General features: G+C 35.6%; 1 protein-coding gene across 1 annotated transcript; it reads right to left on the reverse strand.

Annotated features, from left to right (window-relative positions):
* Window positions 1-1,896: 1,896 nt before the first annotated feature.
* On the reverse strand, window positions 1,897-2,574 carry LOC145040489 (uncharacterized). The gene has a single exon (XM_078988406.1). It carries the CDS (start codon window positions 2,572-2,574, stop codon window positions 1,897-1,899), a length of 678 nt encoding a protein of 225 aa, XP_078844532.1.
* Window positions 2,575-19,241: the final 16,667 nt, after the last annotated feature.

A 19,241-nucleotide genomic window follows, 5' to 3' on the forward strand; every position in this document is an offset into this window, starting at 1 on the left:
TTCACATCAGGACAACATCTACATAAGCATCATGTCATAATATTAGAATATTAATGAGGGGAAAATAAGTTTTATTAGATACTAATTTGGATATTAATTTGTTAGAACTTTTAAGTCTGTATGCTACTAACATGGCATTTTTTAACCACTTACGAGGTTTTATTCTAGTTACATTTTTTTTTTAAATTTCAAAGTACTAATTGAAATTCATAAACAAAATCTTTAAATTCTTAAACCAAAAAAAATCTTTTATATAGAATTCAAAGTCTAAATTCAAAATTTACACCCGTTGCCTTCGCGGTCTCCCAGTCTATTAATTAAGGTTTTCACCACTTGGTATGTCTCTCTATTTCATGTGTGTGTTGGATTGAATGTTTTTGCTTATTTTATGTTTGGCTTTGTCAATGTGAATGTATGTTTATCTATGGACATATGTTTGTCTAGGAATGTATGTTCAAATATATATATATATATATATATATATATATATATATATATATATATATATATATATATATATATATACTAGGAACATGATGAGGGCGAGCGGAGTTTCATCACAGTTAAGCGAAATGGTAAACTTAAATAGTACAATGTATAAAGATAATATCTATATAAGTGTGTAGTCATTGTAAGAAGTTTAAGTTTAAGTTGAATGCTTATTCTTTTACAAATGGTAAAAGTGTAAAATATAGTGTGTTTACCGAAACTTGTACATTCCATTCCATGGTGTTAAGAGAATGTGTAATATACTTATACTCTTGTTGGAAATATGGGCAATATAGCATTGTACTTTAAAAGTACAATGGTGTACTTTAAATTGTAAGGAAAGAAAATATATAATTTAAACCCTGAATGAGCATTGATGATGGCAGAGAAACAACCGCATCGTCTGTATAAGTTCCTATACCATTACCAATTGCCAAAAGGAAACTTGAAAAAAAAGGATCCAATAGAGCTCGCATGTTTTCTGTTAGCTGCAAATGAACCACCAAAAGTAGCTGAACAGTCCATTATATCTCTAAGTAGACTATCCAAGGATTCAATTGCAGATTTCTTTGCTATTGGAGCCTCATCCCATATAATCAACTTACAAATCCTAATCAGCACTGCTAAAGAGCTTTGTTTACTAACCTTACATACAAACCCTTCAGCCGCATCCAAAGGTATTTTAAAACGCGAATGAGCTGTTCTGCCACCATGCAATAATGATGCTGCAATACCTGACGTAGCTGTAACCAAAGCAACATGACCTTCAGATCTAATTTTAGCCAATAAAGCTCTATATAAGAATGTTTTCCCAGTGCCACCTGGACCATCGATAAAGAAACAACCAGGTTTATTACAGCTAACTGCATCCATTATCATTTCAAAAGCAACCTTCTGTTCTTTATTAAGAGTATATATTACAGCCAAATCTTCAGTGGAAACAACAATATTTTTTTCTGTTTTAATCTCTCTAGTGTCGTCTTCTATCAACCAATCAAATGAATTTTGGGGTAGAACATCAAACTGATGAAGACGTCTTCCCATTGACTGCAGAAAACAATCAATCTGTTTAAATGCACGGGCATTAGATTCTTTGTGTGTCTCTTTGTGGTGGCGTAAAATGTCTTCCATCATTGCATCTTCAAATAACAACCACAACTTGCGCGGACTATTTGGACAGGTAAAAACTAAAAGTGAAGCAAAAAGCCTTCTCAACTCATATGGCATATGAAAAGTACAAGCTTCTTGCATACATACTTGTTGAGTAACATCATCAAGTAAATAACCACGTAACAAAGTAGCTTCTCTAAAGGTAGCAACAGTTACCCCGTTAATCATTTTTAAATCAGCAAACGATTTAGGACAGCGAACTCTAGACAAAAGAATTCTAAGATAATACCTTTCGCCTTAAGTTGGATGGGTAATCACAATACGACCAATTGAGTCGCCTATTTTCCGGGGTGACCACATCTTTTTATCCCCCTTCCAAACAAAACGATCAAGAAACTGATTGTATGTGAGCTTAAGCTTTTTTGCTAAAACTCCAATATCATTTTCAACAAAAACCTCAGTCAACATAGTTTTTCTTTGACCAGAGTTACTCAGAATATTAACCAATGTTGATTTACGTTTGAATGTCAAAGGCTGATAGTTTTCTAAATGCAAGGGCAAATGAATAACAAATGGTTTCATTTCACCCAAAGGAAATTTAAAAATTCTCCATGCACCTTCAGGAGGAGAAACCCATCGACCTGATTGATACTCGTCAATCTCATTTATAAGGACAGGGTTTGTAATTGGAGAAATATTAAAGCTTCTCTTGTCAGAACCTTTACAAATATACTTATATATATACTTCACAGTCTTTATTGATGAACAAATTTCTATATTAATGTGACAGTTAAATTTACAAAGCAAATAGGCATTATATGGAACGACCCATTTATTATTAAGAATAGCACCTCTGACTTTCACTTCAGACCCATCGTTACATCTACGATATATAGGATATGCATCGTCTGTCTGAATAGTCTGAGAAGAAAAGTCTTTTGGGTAAAGATTTTTACAAGAACCCTTCTTTTTCATATATACGTTAAAAGGATTTAAAGAGCCACATGGACCATGAATCATATATTGCACAACCATCCTAAACAAATGAGGATTTGCACTTTGTGATGGTATTTCTGCAGAAACAATTTTGTCAAAGTCTTCAGGTGTATGATTTTACAGTTGCGTTCTAATATAAGCAAAAAATGTGCATGTGGAAGTCCTCTTTTTTGGAATTCTATAACGTAAGTGTGAGCACAAATTTCTCCAAAAATGTTATTCTTGAAAAGTTCATGTTTAAGTTTGTCACACCCCCGAACCACACGGCGGAAACGTCCGGGGGCTGTTGTGACTCAATTGAATACCACTACAATGAATATACATGAAACATAACATCATACATCACCAAGCATTGGAATAATACAACTAGTAGCGTTTACATCCATTACATTGTCTCAAAATATTACATCCCCAAAATAAATTGTTCATTGTTACTTAAACAACCGCAAAACAATCATAGAGTACAGTCCTTTCTTCACTTATCTGTTACCTGAGAATACAAGTATTTTGGAAAAACGTCAACATATGAAATGTTGGTGAGTTCATAAGTAATGTTTAAAATCCAATGTTTGTATTGTTTCGAAAACCACCAGAAAATCCGATATTTTCTAAAAATAGTATAGCGTAAAAAAAAAGTGTGAAGATCCGTGAGTATGCTTGTTTGTTTTCTATAGATATAAGCGTATGAGTTGTAAAAATTCGGCATGTAATTCGTAAGTGTATTAGTTGAAAACCCTAGGAAAACCCGACGTTTTCCTATCACTTTGCTTTAATTAGTTTATGTGTTGTTGTTTCGTTACATTAGAGGTATTCGTTGAGCTCCGGAGGCATTGAGTATACAGTGGGTGGTGAATTGTTGTAACGTCCATTAATGAAAACGTCCAGTCGACAACCGTACTAGCGATCCCTTAGGCATCACTCGCACTTATTCACACAACTCAATCCTCCCGAACTTGTGTAGTCCCACGACCGAAGAGAAAAAGAGAAGGTGCGAAACCCTCGGTATTTCCCTACGTCGTTCAAGACCATTGCAATTGCGAAGGGCCTGAAGCCCAACCCGCAATCGTGAGTTCCCGAATTTACTAGCAGCACCGAAGGACCCTTGGGGACCAGCAGCACGTTTGCCATTGAAAGTCCTTTTACACGCGGTTAAGTCGTATTAGACCCAACTACATGTAAGCAAGTATCCTTTGGGCCTAAAGATCATGTCATCGGGCTAGCTAGGCTCAACAAGCATGATTTGCAACTTTTGGGCCTAAGGAATGTACGTCGACGTATTGAGTAATTCCACGAGAGTATAGAGTTCCGAGAGTTCCATATGTGTATTGAGCGTTGTAGTGTTAGTAGTTTTGGATTTGTTATTGATTCGAGACCGAATGAATTCGTTTAACAATGATTTTTGGTATTGTTGTGTATTGTGTCGGTAGTCGCGGAGCCAATATTCGATCAAGTTGCGTGTATTGAATTAGCCTTGAAAGTTTTCTGTTTTCAGCCCCTCATTGTTTGTAAAATTTACTTTTTCAACCATCTAATTAAATAACTTTCCGGTTTGGTCCTTAAATCATTTTTCTTGACATTTTAACACCAAAAATTATTGAAATTAATATTTTTCAGCATATTTTTCATTCAAAACAGTTTAAGTCCCTGAAATTGCAGTTTTCTCGGTTATAACCCCTCTTTTTCGCCGTTTTTACAATTTTGGCCCCAATTGGAAAATTTTTGCAACTTTGGTCCTTTTTAAATTTGAAAAGCATTTTAAACCTTTGAAAAGTACTTGTAACACTAGTAGTCCACTGTTTTACAGAAAAACACAGTTTTGGCCCTCCGAAACAGAAAATTTCGCATAATGGGCCCTATTGGGCCGAAATTATCATTTTTAGCCCATTAAGCTTGAAATTTATGTTTTTAATCCTCCAAAAGAGTATATTTTCAGAAAATACATTATGGAAATTGTTTTGACTCATCTCGCCCATCAGATTTCGAAATATTTCATTTTGGGCCCTTCAACTTTGTATTTTTAACATTTATGTCAAAAAAATGAGTTTTTAGCCCAAAGTATGTATTGTTAAGCCACTTAGCTATTTTTCTTGGTATACTTTGTATGTAGTAGTATGTATTATGTTAGTATCATTTAACATAAAGTATATCTCGGTTTTTAGTGATTTATGACTAGATCCAACATCATAATCATACCAAACACACATATAAGCATAGAAATCATACAAAGCATACACATAATGATAGATCTACACCTTTGCTTGTATTCTCCCCCACAAAAACTTATAAAAACCGAAAATAAGGGGGTATGAAGCTCACCTTTTTTTGAAGGTTTCGGTTTTTGATGAAGATGTGAAGAGGTTTTTGGCCCTAGCAAGCTTCTTGAGGAGCTTTACAACTTAGATGGCTCTAAGATGTATGATTCACGAAATGGAAAAGGTTAAGAGGAGATTTTGAAGAAATCAAGAAGCTAAACCATGGATATAAGTAAAAACTTACCTAGGATGATGATTTTTGGTGAAGAGTCCTCTTGAAAGCACACACCAACTCGAGATTTTTGATGGAAGAGGGAAGAGGTTTTTGAGAGTGTTTAAGAGAGTTTTTGAAAGAAAAATGAAGTTGGTGAGAGGGTTGGCCGAGAATATGGAGAGAAGGGAGAGAGAGATCATAACCTTGTTATTTGTGAGGTAATAGTTAGTCTTGAAACATGAGATGCTACCATAGATATATGGTGGTTAAACATGAGTTGTCACATGCATGTTTGGTCTTCATTCATCCATTCTTTTTTTTTTTTTTTATAAAGATGGGTTGATTTGGGCTTAAGAGAAAGGAAAGAAATCATCTTGGGCCCATACTCGAATTTAGGAAGCCCAAAAATAAATTTTCGGCCCATTGGGGCAAATGAAATCTTTTATGGCCCAACAAGGCTCATTAGAGGTAAGATGGATTATTTTAGGCCCACATGGCCCAAAATGCTAAGGTTTTATGAATGTGGTCTATTTAGAGCCCAATTAGGGTTTCTAGGCCCAAGATAGTCAACTTGAAGGTTTATTGGTCCATTAGGCCCAATAAGAGAATCTTAGGCCATAGTGAACTTGAAATGGGATATCTAGGGTTTCCAACCCTTATTTGAGCATATGAGATATATTTGAATAGGAATGGAGCATAGTATTCACTTAGAGTACAAGTTATCACACTAGGTGAATGATTGCATGAGAGTAGAATTTCCTAGCAAAAATGCCAGTTGTGACATCATCCCCCCGTTAGTGGGAATTTCGTCCCGAAATTCTTTTGAAAGATAGGTTCATGAATGAGAGGATAGGTACTTTATCTGGTCTTTGCACTTCCCATGTGAATTCCGGTCCATGCTTTGTGTTCCATCGAACCTTCACAATCGAAATGTGGCTTTGTTTTGTATGCTCTACTTCCCTATCTACAACACCTTGACTGGTTCTTTGATGAACATGAGATTCTTGTTTATTTCGATCCCTTATAAAGGAATGATAAGAGTTTTTCCTGATAGGCACTTTTTCAGATTCGAGACGCTGAACACAGGGTGTACGTTGCTGAGCTCTACTGGTAGCTGCAGCCTATAAGTCTTTGGACCAATCCGAGCAAGGTTCTCGAACTGTCCGATGTATCGCGGGTCTAGTTTTATCGTTTCCTAAAGCGAATCATTCCTTTCCAAGGAGATTCCTTTAATAATACGTGATCCCCGACTTGACATCCTAATGGATTACGCTGCTTGTCAGAATAGCTCTTCGGTCGGTCCCGCGATGCTTGAAGTGAAGCTTCGATTTGGATTAACTTCTCTGTTGCTTCGTAATTGGTTTCTGGTCTCATGAGAGTACTGGCAAGTGATATGTATTTATGACTATAGAGAGTTTCGAAACGAACAATCTTGATGCTCGTGCGATAATTGTTATTGTATGAGGATTCAGCCAAGGGAAACTGGGTATTCCCTGACTTGTTGAATTCAAACACCCAGACTGATAGCATGACTTCAAGTGGTTGAATGGTTCGTTTTCCTTGGCTATTGGTTTGAAGGTGGTAAGAAACGCTCATATCTAGCTATGTTCCCATAGCCCTCGGAAGTGACTGTGAAAGTCTTGAAGTAATCCCGTTATCTCGATCCGAGATAGTAGATACCGATATCTCATGGAGTCTCACGACCTCCTTGATATGGATGCATGTAAACCTTTCTGTCTTGTTTGATTTTAGTATTAGCAGGAAATAGGCAGCTTGGGTTAACCTATCGACGATCACCCAGTTAACGCCCAATTTAACTTGCGTACCTATAAGCTTCGTCTTTCAACTTCGAGAGTTTTTTCCATCCATGCAGTGCCTTCTTCGTGATATTCTCCGACTTTGATGTTTTCAAGGTTGGTCGTAGATGTTGACAGTGTTTGTTCTTGTTTTGTGAGCAGACGAGTATGCTATTGATAATAAAAAGGCTAACTAGGAGTGGTTGAGAGAACTTGGTTCGTAGGGTCCATGAATAGCATGGGAACATTCGTTAGACCGAAGGGTATCGCAATGAATTTGAAATGGTCGTGACGAGTTCGGAAAGCAGTTTTTGAAATGTCGTCTTCTCGGACTCAAAGTTGTTGATAACCGATTCTTAGATCTATTTTAGAGAAGTAGCTAGCTCCTTGGAGCTGGCCAAATAGATCGTCAGTCCGAGGGAGTGGGTATCGATTTTTGATGGGAAGCTTATTCAATTTCCTAAAATCGATGTACCTTCTGAAGGATCCGTCTTCTTGAAGAACAAGATCGGAGCTCTTCAGGAAGAGAAGTTTGGTCTGATGAATCCTTTGCGCAACAATTCTACTCAGCTAACTAGATAACTTGTGAATTTTCGGCAAGAGTCATCCTATAGGGTGAATTAGCAATTGATGTAGTTCCCAGTATGAGGTCGATTTGAAATTCGACCTGTCCTTCTGGGATATTCTCGAAAGTTCCTCGGGAAACACATTTGGAAAAATCACATGCTACTGGAATCCCTTGCATGCCTACCTCTTCTTCGGTCTTGTCCACAACATGAGTGAGGAGAACGTAGTTCTTCTGGTGCAGGCACTTCTAAGCCTTAATACACGAGAGAGGAAGAGGATTGGCGCCAGGTTTATCACCATGGATTATTAGAGTTTTTGTGATTAGGAAGGTGAAGGCAAACGGCCTTCTCACGACACATAGTATCAGCACGGTGGGGGCTTAACCCAACCATGACGATTATCACATTAAAACTCCTAATATTTACTGACATGAAATCTATTTGTAATGAATGGTTGTTTAGTGTTAATGTGTACTCCACATAAGTACCCTAGGTTAAATCAGTTTTCCCCATTGGCCATGTCCATTGAGAAGGCTTAGCTTAGCTTTGGGGATGTTGTTTTAGTAAGTGTTTGAATATGTTACTAATCGAAACTTCACTCGGATTTACCATTGAATAAGAGGTAAGCGAAAGAGTTGTCAAGTGGGAACATACCAATAACAACCGTTGGGTCTTGGACTGCTTCGCCTTGACCCCAGGTCAGGACCATTTCTGATCTTTCTGCACCTTGATTGTTATCCTTGGGGCAACTACGCCAGAAGTGACCGGTTACTCCACACCCATAGCAGGTGTGAATGGTCTCATTATTGGTGTTGTTGTTAGGGTTGTTGCGATTTTTGTCGTTTTCATTTGGCTGATGCTTCTGGCATGGATAAGTTCTACAGAATTTGGCGGGGTGATTCTTTTAGTTGCATTCGTCACAGTGCATCTCCCGGCAGGCTCCCTTATGATGGAATTTGCGCTGGTTGCATTTTGGAAGGATTCCAACATATGGTCTCCTGGTTGTTAGTGTAATAGGGGTCATGGTCTCATGAACAGCAACAACATGTTGCTTCCTTGAGAACCCTTGAGTGGGATGTCCCTTTCTCTTACTTCCAGACCTCAGCTTCCTGCTCTTAAGCTTGGGGTTTGGAGTTCCTTGATAGGTTGTCACTTGTTGGTTTCCATGTTCATCCCTTTGGCTGGAGTTATCAATGCTATTCCCACCTCCATTTGGGTTGTTTGCATCGATTTGTGCCATAGTAGCGGTTACTTCCACCATTACAGCAGCTTGAAATGTAGCAGAGTCCATCTGCAGGAGCGGTGTCTCGCGGGCGCGCTTGTTATCCTTGCGGGATGGCATTTTCCTGTGTTTCCATCTACATCGCTATGATGTATTTGCGGTAGTACGTAATCACATATTTGGCATGATCGTTGCGTCTATCCTTAGAGTATATAGGTTGTTCTGGTTTTGAGATCCTTGAGTGTCTAGCGGTCTCGAGGGTTCGCCTGTGCATATTATTGAGTCTTTGTAGTAATGTGAAATCAATATAGCACCTAATTGTTTCAGGGGTAAGTACCATCTCAGAACACGAAAGAGAGTCATGTCGGATAGTAGGGGGGAACTAGAAAAGGCTGATCCTAATCGTGGCGGGAAGTGTCTGGTGGTGGTGCTGGTGAAGTGGATGCACCTTGGAGACGAGCTACTTGTTGCTCGGTATCTCGTAGGCGTACTTGCCAAACTAACTGTCTCGCTCAAGAGTCTCCATTCACTTCTCGTGTTTGCCTTTCATCCCTCCTATTAGCAAACCACATTTGTTTCGTTCGATTTGGGGTGTCCTGAGCTTGATTATCAATACCTCGGGTGCGTCAGACCAAGACTGGGAGGGCCTGGTCAATGGGTCCTTTATGGCCGATGGTCGGAGAGACCTCGGTTTCTGCCCTAGTGTGGTCGTATCCCCTGCTGGTGACTCTATTTCCAAATTTCGTATGCCCAAGGGGGCATGGGGCCACTGGGGCCCACACGATAAGTCGGTACTCTAGCTTTTCATGGATGGTTAATGACATCAGATTCTGCATCCGAGTCATCATCATCTCTGCCCTTGGGCTCTTCCTCCTCGAGGTCCACTTATTGACTTGGCGGGTTCACCGGCGAGTTCTACTGCGTGTTCCTCCTGCGGTTCTTCCTCTGGATCGAGCCACCCTACTGTCCCTTGACTAGGGAGATAGGGTTTTCCTGACTAATGATACTTGTCTATAGCGTATTGCACGAAGGACTATGAATACTAGAATCAAATAACATACCAATTACTCCTATAATCCTACAACTATTGCATAGATTTAGTTGGGGTTCCCTTTTTGGAGATTAAGGGGTATGTTTTTAGATTCCCTAGCTATCACGATTTCTTCCAGACCTGTGGTGGTTGTACCTTGGAGGGAATGTAGTTGATCAGGCTACATCCGCTCCTTGATACAACCAAGAACAGTCCTGGATTAACCGAGATACTAGCATTATCTTGTTTGGTTCGGTGTTAGGTTCTCGTTCCTAATACAAGCAAGGGTGTTTTATTGTTATGTTTTACTTGTTTTGTTCAAAGTTATGTTAGTCCCTCTTTTAGTTTATAGTTGCATATCAATGTATGGTTAGATATGCTAGTTCACTATAAACAGAGCTCTGATACCAACCTGTCACACCCCCGAACCAGACGGCGGAAACGTCCGGGGGCTGTTGTGACTCAATTGAATACCATTACAATGAATATACATGAAACATAACATCATACATCACCAAGCATTGGAATAATACAACTGGTAGCGTTTACATCCATTACATTGTCTCAAAATATTACATCCCCAAAATAAATTGTTCATTGTTACTTAAACAACCGCAAAACAATCATAGAGTACAGTCCTTTCTTCACTTATCTGTTACCTGAGAATACAAGTATTTTGGAAAAACGTCAACATATGAAATGTTGGTGAGTTCATAAGTAATGTTTAAAATCCAATGTTTGTATTGTTTCGAAAACCACCAGAAAATCCGATATTTTCTGAAAATAGTATAGCGTAAAAAAAAAGTGTGAAGATCCGTGAGTATGCTTGTTTGTTTTCTATAGATGTAAGCGTATGAGTTGTAAAAATTCGGCATGTAATTCGTAAGTGTATTAGTTGAAAACCCTAGGAAAACCTGACGTTTTCCTATCACTTTGCTTTAATTAGTTTATGTGTTGTTGTTTCGTTACATTAGAGGTATTCGTTGAGCTCCGGAGGCATTGAGTATACAGTGGGTGGTGAATTGTTGTAACGTCCGTTAATGAAAACGTCCAGTCGACAACCGTACTAGCGATCCCTTAGGCGTCACTCGCACTTATTCACACAACTCAATCCTTACGGATTTGTGTAGTCCCACGACCGAAGAGAAAAAGAGAAGGTGTGAAACCCTCGGTATTTCCCTACGTCGTTCAAGACCATTGCAATTGCGAAGGGCCCGAAGCCCAACCCGCAATCGTGAGTTCCCGACTTTACTAGCAGCACCGAAGGACCCTTGGGGACCAGCAGCACGTTTGCCATTGAAAGTCCTTTTACACGCGATTAAGTCGTATTAGACCCAACTACATGTAAGCAAGTATCCTTTGGGCCTAAAGATCATGTCATCGGGCTAGCTAGGCTCAACAAGCATGATTTGCAACTTTTGGGCCTAAGGAATGTACGTCGACGTATTGAGTAATTCCACGAGAGTATAGAGTTCCGAGAGTTCCATATGTGTATTGAGCGTTGTAGTGTTAGTAGTTTTGGATTTGTTATTGATTCGAGACCGAATGAATTCGTTTAACAACGATTTTTGGTATTGTTGTGTATTGTGTCGGTAGTCGCGGAGCCAATATTCGATCAAGTTGCGTGTATTGAATTAGCCTTGAAAGTTTTCTGTTTTCAGCCCCTCATTGTTTGTAAAATTTACTTTTTCAACCATCTAATTAAATAACTTTCCGGTTTGGTCCTTAAATCATTTTTCTTGACATTTTAACACCAAAAATTATTGAAATTAATATTTTTCAGCATATTTTTCATTCAAAACAGTTTAAGTCCCTGAAATTGCAGTTTTCTCGGTTATAACCCCTCTTTTTCGCCGTTTTTACAATTTTGGCCCCAATTGGAAAATTTTTGCAACTTTGGTCCTTTTTAAATTTGAAAAGCATTTTAAACCTTTGAAAAGTACTTGTAACACTAGTAGTCCACTGTTTTACAGAAAAACACAGTTTTGGCCCTCCGAAACAGAAAATTTCGCATAATGGGCCCTATTGGGCCGAAATTATCATTTTTAGCCCATTAAGCTTGAAATTTATGTTTTTAATCCTCCAAAAGAGTATATTTTCAGAAAATACATTATGGAAATTGTTTTGACTCATCTCGCCCATCAGATTTCGAAATATTTCATTTTGGGCCCTTCAACTTTGTATTTTTAACATTTATGTCAAAAAAATGAGTTTTTAGCCCAAAGTATGTATTGTTAAGCCACTTAGCTATTTTTCTTGGTATACTTTGTATGTAGTAGTATGTATTATGTTAGTATCATTTAACATAAAGTATATCTCGGTTTTTAGTGATTTATGACTAGATCCAACATCATAATCATACCAAACACACATATAAGCATAGAAATCATACAAAGCATACACATAATGATAGATCTACACCTTTGCTTGTATTCTCCCCCACAAAAACTTATAAAAACCGAAAATAAGGGGGTATGAAGCTCACCTTTTTTTGAAGGTTTCGGTTTTTGATGAAGATGTGAAGAGGTTTTTGGCCCTAGCAAGCTTCTTGAGGAGCTTTACAACTTAGATGGCTCTAAGATGTATGATTCACGAAATGGAAAAGGTTAAGAGGAGATTTTGAAGAAATCAAGAAGCTAAACCATGGATATAAGTAAAAACTTACCTAGGATGATGATTTTTGGTGAAGAGTCCTCTTGAAAGCACACACCAACTCGAGATTTTTGATGGAAGAGGGAAGAGGTTTTTGAGAGTGTTTAAGAGAGTTTTTGAAAGAAAAATGAAGTTGGTGAGAGGGTTGGCCGAGAATATGGAGAGAAGGGAGAGAGAGATCATAACCTTGTTATTTGTGAGGTAATAGTTAGTCTTGAAACATGAGATGCTACCATAGATATATGGTGGTTAAACATGAGTTGTCACATGCATGTTTGGTCTTCATTCATCCATTCTTTTTTTTTTTTTTTATAAAGATGGGTTGATTTGGGCTTAAGAGAAAGGAAAGAAATCATCTTGGGCCCATACTCGAATTTAGGAAGCCCAAAAATAAATTTTCGGCCCATTGGGGCAAATGAAATCTTTTATGGCCCAACAAGGCTCATTAGAGGTAAGATGGATTATTTTAGGCCCACATGGCCCAAAATGCTAAGGTTTTATGAATGTGGTCTATTTAGAGCCCAATTAGGGTTTCTAGGCCCAAGATAGTCAACTTGAAGGTTTATTGGTCTATTAGGCCCAATAAGAGAATCTTAGGCCATAGTGAACTTGAAATGGGATATCTAGGGTTTCCAACCCTTATTTGAGCATATGAGATATATTTGAATAGGAATGGAGCATAGTATTCACTTAGAGTACAAGTTATCACACTAGGTGAATGATTGAATGAGAGTAGAATTTCCTAGCAGAAATGCCAGTTGTGACAAAGTTGTTCTACTTTAGCATGAAAAACTCTAACAATCAAATCAGCTCTATTTTTGCCTTCTTCATATGGTTTAAGATTTTCTTTTATTACAGGCGAATTAGGATTGCACGTCATAGTTAAAAAAATATCAGGCTTACCGAACTTTTGTACCAAGGCCATTGCATCTACATATTTTTGTCTCATGTTTCTAGGGCCGCCAATAAAATTCGAAGGTAATACTATTCTTCTACCAATAGTAGAACCCTCTGTTTCCCCTTTTGCCATTGCATCCACAACTCCTTGCTAGAATTCTTGTCTTATTTCTTCCTGTTGTATTCTAAAAAAATCTAGTCTTTGTGTTTCTAATTTAACATAGCTATCAACTATATACTGTTGTAGTAATCTACCAAAATAGAGTAAATAAGTTGTGTCATCATGCCTTATCTGAAGCTTATAAGCGTAATACTCTCTAACAGATACAACCTTGGGGTTATCTACGTTTCTTCCAAGCACTGTATAAAAAAGAGAAAAGAAGTAAAGCACAATACATTTTTCCCAAAAAAAATATATAAAAAATAGAAAGAGTAAGTATTTTACCAGTTTCTTCCATCTTTAATAAGTCATCCGCACACGCTATACTACCCAGAGCAATAAGTTTTTCTGCAGCTGAAAACAAACCCTGCTTTCTAACTTGGGTTGTTTTATTTGTTTTTTAGAATACCTTCATGCCAGCCTAGTTCTCCAAAAGGAAACATTAAAGGATACTGTAGAGGATCATAACAACCATAAAAAATACTTTATATTTCTGGAGTCAGCTTCATGGGTTGTAACTCGGATATCTCTTGGACCACACTCTCCATTATCTTCACCTTCCACCCAAATTGCAGCAACCTGTGATACATCGGGTTTATTATAGACTCTTTGGTCTTGAACAACAACAGTTTTAAGAACAATCTTATAAGTATCTAAGTCTCCAATATTCTTCAAATTCCGAAAAAAATAAGCGTATGGATTATGTTGAAGATACTTTATACACTTCTGAACCAGAGTTTCACATATCAGTGGACAAACCATTAATCTATTTTGGATCTCATGTTCAGTATCATGAATATATATAACTGCAGATTTTTATGTCGGTCATTTTCAGAGTATAAACCATTTATAAAATGATACATCTGACCTTTAACTCTAAAAGTATAAATCCCGCTGTCTCTCTTATTGAAATTAGGATCAGATGTAACACCTAAGGATGTAAAAGCGAAATGGTTATTATATGTTCTAAAAACCTTTGCTTCGTGACAGTCTGAAGTTAGTAGTTCAATCATGACTGTTGGAAGGTGATTACTATACAAGACAACACTGCCATCTAAACAACAAAAACCAGATATTTCTGAATAGAACTTTAAAGCACCACAATGATGACAGTCAGGAACGTAAGGTAAGATATCAGCAACGACAGGAATGAACTTTAATAGAGCTCTACCTGTTGCATGACCGGCAAAATTATGCTTATTTTTACGATTTTCTTGCTTTGAAATAGATTTCCTTATGTAGTTTTTTTTCTGTTCAAGTCTTTGTTGTTTCCATCTTAAAATAGCACGTTTCCTATATGCTTTCCTATCCTCAAACTCCAAAGAAGGCTGAACATCCTTCATGATAGATTTATCAACCTTTTGCAATAAAAACAGATGAATAACATAAGCAACAAAACAAATATTACTAACCTAAAAATAGCATAACCCATTAGATTTATATAGACTTTTAGCAAATTGGCTAACATTCTTTGTAAAAACAATAAGGAAAACCATTTGAAATCAGGGTAAAAAAAGAAACATGACAACACTTTTCATGTAATAGCAACATCGTGAACAATTGGAGAAAGAAAATATACAAAAAATACTCAAATGGCACAGAAATAGAACTGTCATTCATACCTTCGGTCCTCCTAATTAGCATGCACAAAATCCTGCTGCACAACAAATTCGAACCTTTATAAACCCTCAAAATAAGTAAAACCCTCGGAATAAGTACGCAGATCTAAGAAGATTGAAGCAATGAATTCAATAGAATCTCAACTCTTGTAATGTGAAAAGGCAAAAAAGCCAACAAATAAATAAATATTAGAAACAATAAACACCGATTGATTTAATTGGGCAAAAAGTTAAACCATTTAGTTTAATTGGACCATATCTTAGACAACATACAGCGCCAACACGTATCACTATAGGTGGTGTAGCAAAGAATTCGAAAATTAACTTCGTGGGTAGAAAACTGTTTGGGATAAGTACCAGGTAAACGGTAATAAAGTCCAAATTTTATTAGTCAAGAATAAAACAAAAGTAAAACGGTAATAAACCCCAACTTTTATCGGTTAACAATAAAACAAAAGTGACCACAAAAGGAGACATCAATTGGACCAAAAATTGGAAAAATACAACAACGACACATCTTTACAACCTAAGCCTAGCAGCTATAACTTAAGCCTACAGTTATAATGCCAAAAAATAGAGTACATAGACATATATGTTAAAAGTTGCCTTATTTATTTATTGGAGGAAATAAGCACCTCAATGAAAATAGAGTACATATATGTTAAAAGTTGCCTTATTTATTTATTGGAGGAAATAAGCACCTCAATGAGGTGCACCAAAATAGTAATCTCAAACATATAGGTAATGATATATATATATATATATATATATATATATATATATATTCATAAATGAACATATTGTATGCTTTCATCCTATTTGATTAAAATTCACCTCGAAATAAATTCCCAATTTTTTTACTAATGTGAGTATGGTTTGTTTTCAAAAATGTTCCATATTTTCATCCATGAACTAATCAGGTTAAGTTACTCATTTGTCTTGCAACAAGTTCATCATTCGTTGCCCATGTGTTCATCATTGTTTAAATGTTTGAATTCAAAACAAAATGATTCCATTTTTGAGTTTAGTTCACTTATTCTTGCTGGTACTCTTCATATAATTACATATTCAAAGATCTTTGCGATTGGATCGATAAGACTTTTGAAAACAATGGAAAACTCTAGTGGAAAAATATTGTGAAAAATGGTCGCGTTTGTACTGATTTTACTAATAAACCTCGTTCCTTTATAAACATATATTCTTAGATGAACATGTATGAATGATTTTATTGGTTTGCTTCAAGTGGTTGTATAATTTTTTTTTTTTTTTTTTTTGAACTATATTTGATTGATTCTAGTTCGATTATTTTCTCATGTAATGTTTCATTGTTTGAGTTTTTTTTTTTTTTTTTTTTTTTTGTTGATTATTAACTTTTATTTATTACCGTAAACATGGAATTATGTTCATGTATGAACATTAAATGTTTTTGTCCATCATATCTTTTTTCTCTTAATTTAATTTAACGGTAATTCAAGTGGTTCAAGTGGTTACGTGGTTAGACAGTGTTTTTTTTTTTTTTTTTTTTGTGTTGAACCCATCATATATATACATACACACTAGTGGGGTACTCATACCAATGCACCGTATTTGTAATTTATTATATTTGTCATTTATCGTTATTATTTATAGTTGTCGGTAGATTAATTATTGTAAAATGTCAGTAGGATATAACATAAAGTATAAAACCCATGATGGTTTACGGGTCTAAATTATAAAATAGGTTTGTCGTGTTGCAATCATATGATTGTAATTCTCAATTATGTAACCGGCTCATTAGAGCTTATAAATAGGATATTTGTCCATATGAAATAAACAAGATGTTTTGAGTGTTTAAGACTTAAGTTAATTCTTAATGTTCTTCTGTTGAAATAGTTTATCTATTTCTTGATAGCAGAACCCTCTATCTAAATCCATCTATATAATTATGAGTAAATTACTGAAATCATCCATGTGGTTTTGTCAAAATTGCACGTTTGGTTTCTATTTTTTTTTTTTTTTTTTTTGCACTTGGATCGTCCCTATGGTTTGATTTTGTTGCGTTTTTCGTCTCCGTGGTTTGATTTTGTTGCATTTTTCGTCCCTTACATACATAAAGTTAGGGACCAAACATGCAATTTTTACCAAACCATAGGGACGAAAAACACAACAAAATCAAACCACATAGACAATCCGAGTGCAAAAAAAAAAGTTAGAGACCAAACGTGCAATTTTGACCAAACCACATAGACGATTTCAGTAATTTACTCTATAATTATCTAATATAATCCAAACCATCCATTCGAGTATCATCAAAAGATTATCCCAACCCAACCTCGTTCAATTTAACCGGCTAATTATTAATAATGTCAAACATAAATTGTGTGATACACTCTCCCCTCCCGTGCAAGCTTAATGCAACACTTGCTTTTTTTTTTTTTTTTTTTTTTATTTAAATAATGAGGGGAGTAAGGGCGTGTTTGGCACGGAGCTTTTAGAAGCGTTTGGGAGCTTCTAGCTTTTAGCTTTTGACAAAACGCTCTAGTTTAAACAAAAAGCTTCGTTTGACAGTACGAGCGTTTAGCTTTTAGTTTTAACAAAACGCTCCGATTCTAAAAGCTACTTCATGTAGCTTTTAACAAAACGCTCCGGAGCTTTTGAAATCAATTTCCATAATTACCCTTAAAAATATATTTATATATATTTTTTATTTTTAATAAATTGTCCTTTTATGTAATTTTATATATTTCAAAAGCTTCCAGCTACTTTTGCCAAATATTCATATAACAAATAAAAACTACAGCTTCCCGCTACCAGCTACCAGCTACACGCTACCAGCTACCCGCTACCAGCTAACCGCTACCCGCTTCCAGCTAACAACTACTTTTACCAAACACGCCCTAAGAGGATTGAGAGACGTTCATTTTTTTTTTATTTTATAGTAGAGAGAGAGAGTGTGATCGGAAAATGATATGACAATAGGTGTCGGATAAAATTAAAAGTTATGAACTAAAATATTGTGGACTTCTTTTTAACCAACCATGTATTAATAGTTGGGCTGAACCTAAGACAATTTATTTGAATTTCAAATATCTAATTTAATAAGTTACATATTCTACTTGGTTTAAACAAATATGTGAAAATATCTCTTATTTGGTTTTATCATTAAATTGTAAATATATTTTCCAACTCAATTATTTTCACAATAATACATATTTTATTAAATCCAATTTAAAACCATTTGTATATAATAAGTTTTCGTTTCTTTGTCATTTAAATAATGAAACGATACTACTACACAATGCATGATTCTTTTCTTTTCAATAATAATATTTTTTTTCAGGTAGAATCAAAACTAAGCTCATCGGTCCATTTCTTATGAATAATATCCGATTAAAGATGACAATCACCAAACTCAACCCATTTCAAAATAAAATATAAAGAATAGATTTTTCTATTTGAAGTATAAATAAATAGTTAGTAAAAATGTGTTAAACAAAGCTCATGTCATTTATCATTTTTAAAACTATAAAAAGTGGCATCAAATACTTAAAAGGATGTTTGGCTAAGTTTATGAAAAATCATAAGCACTTCTTAACTAATAGTTTATTGTTTATAAGTTGAGTGCCATCGTATGACACTGATATAAACTATTTTTATCCAAACATCATTTTAGTTTATAACAGTGTGAAACCGATAATAAACTAAAAATAAGCTAAGCCAGACAACCTCTTAAATATAATGGGTAATCCATTATTTTTTAACTATATTTTCTGTATTAATACTTTTATTTGGTAAATATTTTAAATTTATATATTAACATAAAATTTTTTCTTAAGAAAATCGAATTTGGATGTTATTGACTTAGGCTATGTTTGGCGTACTAACTGAAAAGCTAGTTGTTAGCTAAAAACCTAGTTGATAGCTGAAAAGCTAACTGTTAAATAAAAAACTAGTTGATAGCTAAAAATCTAGCTGATAAAAAATAACGTTTTGTAAAACTAACTGAAAAACTAATTGAAATATATAAAATTATATAAAAAGACATGTAAGAGTATGTTTTTCTATAATTAATTAAGGAGTGTATTTAGAAAATTTTAAAAAGCTCCTGAAAAGCTAATCTAAGTAGCTTTTCAAAAAGCTAGCTTATAAGCTATTTTTTGGTTTACAAAACACGACAACATAAAAAAACTCGAAAAATAAGCTAGTTTATCAGCTAACTGTGGCGCGTCAAACACAGCCTTATTGTGATTCAATTTTCA

Source organism: Lactuca saligna, chromosome 4, assembly GCF_052625555.1.
Source record: "Lactuca saligna cultivar CGN05327 chromosome 4, ASM5262555v1, whole genome shotgun sequence".
NCBI lineage: Eukaryota > Viridiplantae > Streptophyta > Magnoliopsida > Asterales > Asteraceae > Lactuca > Lactuca saligna.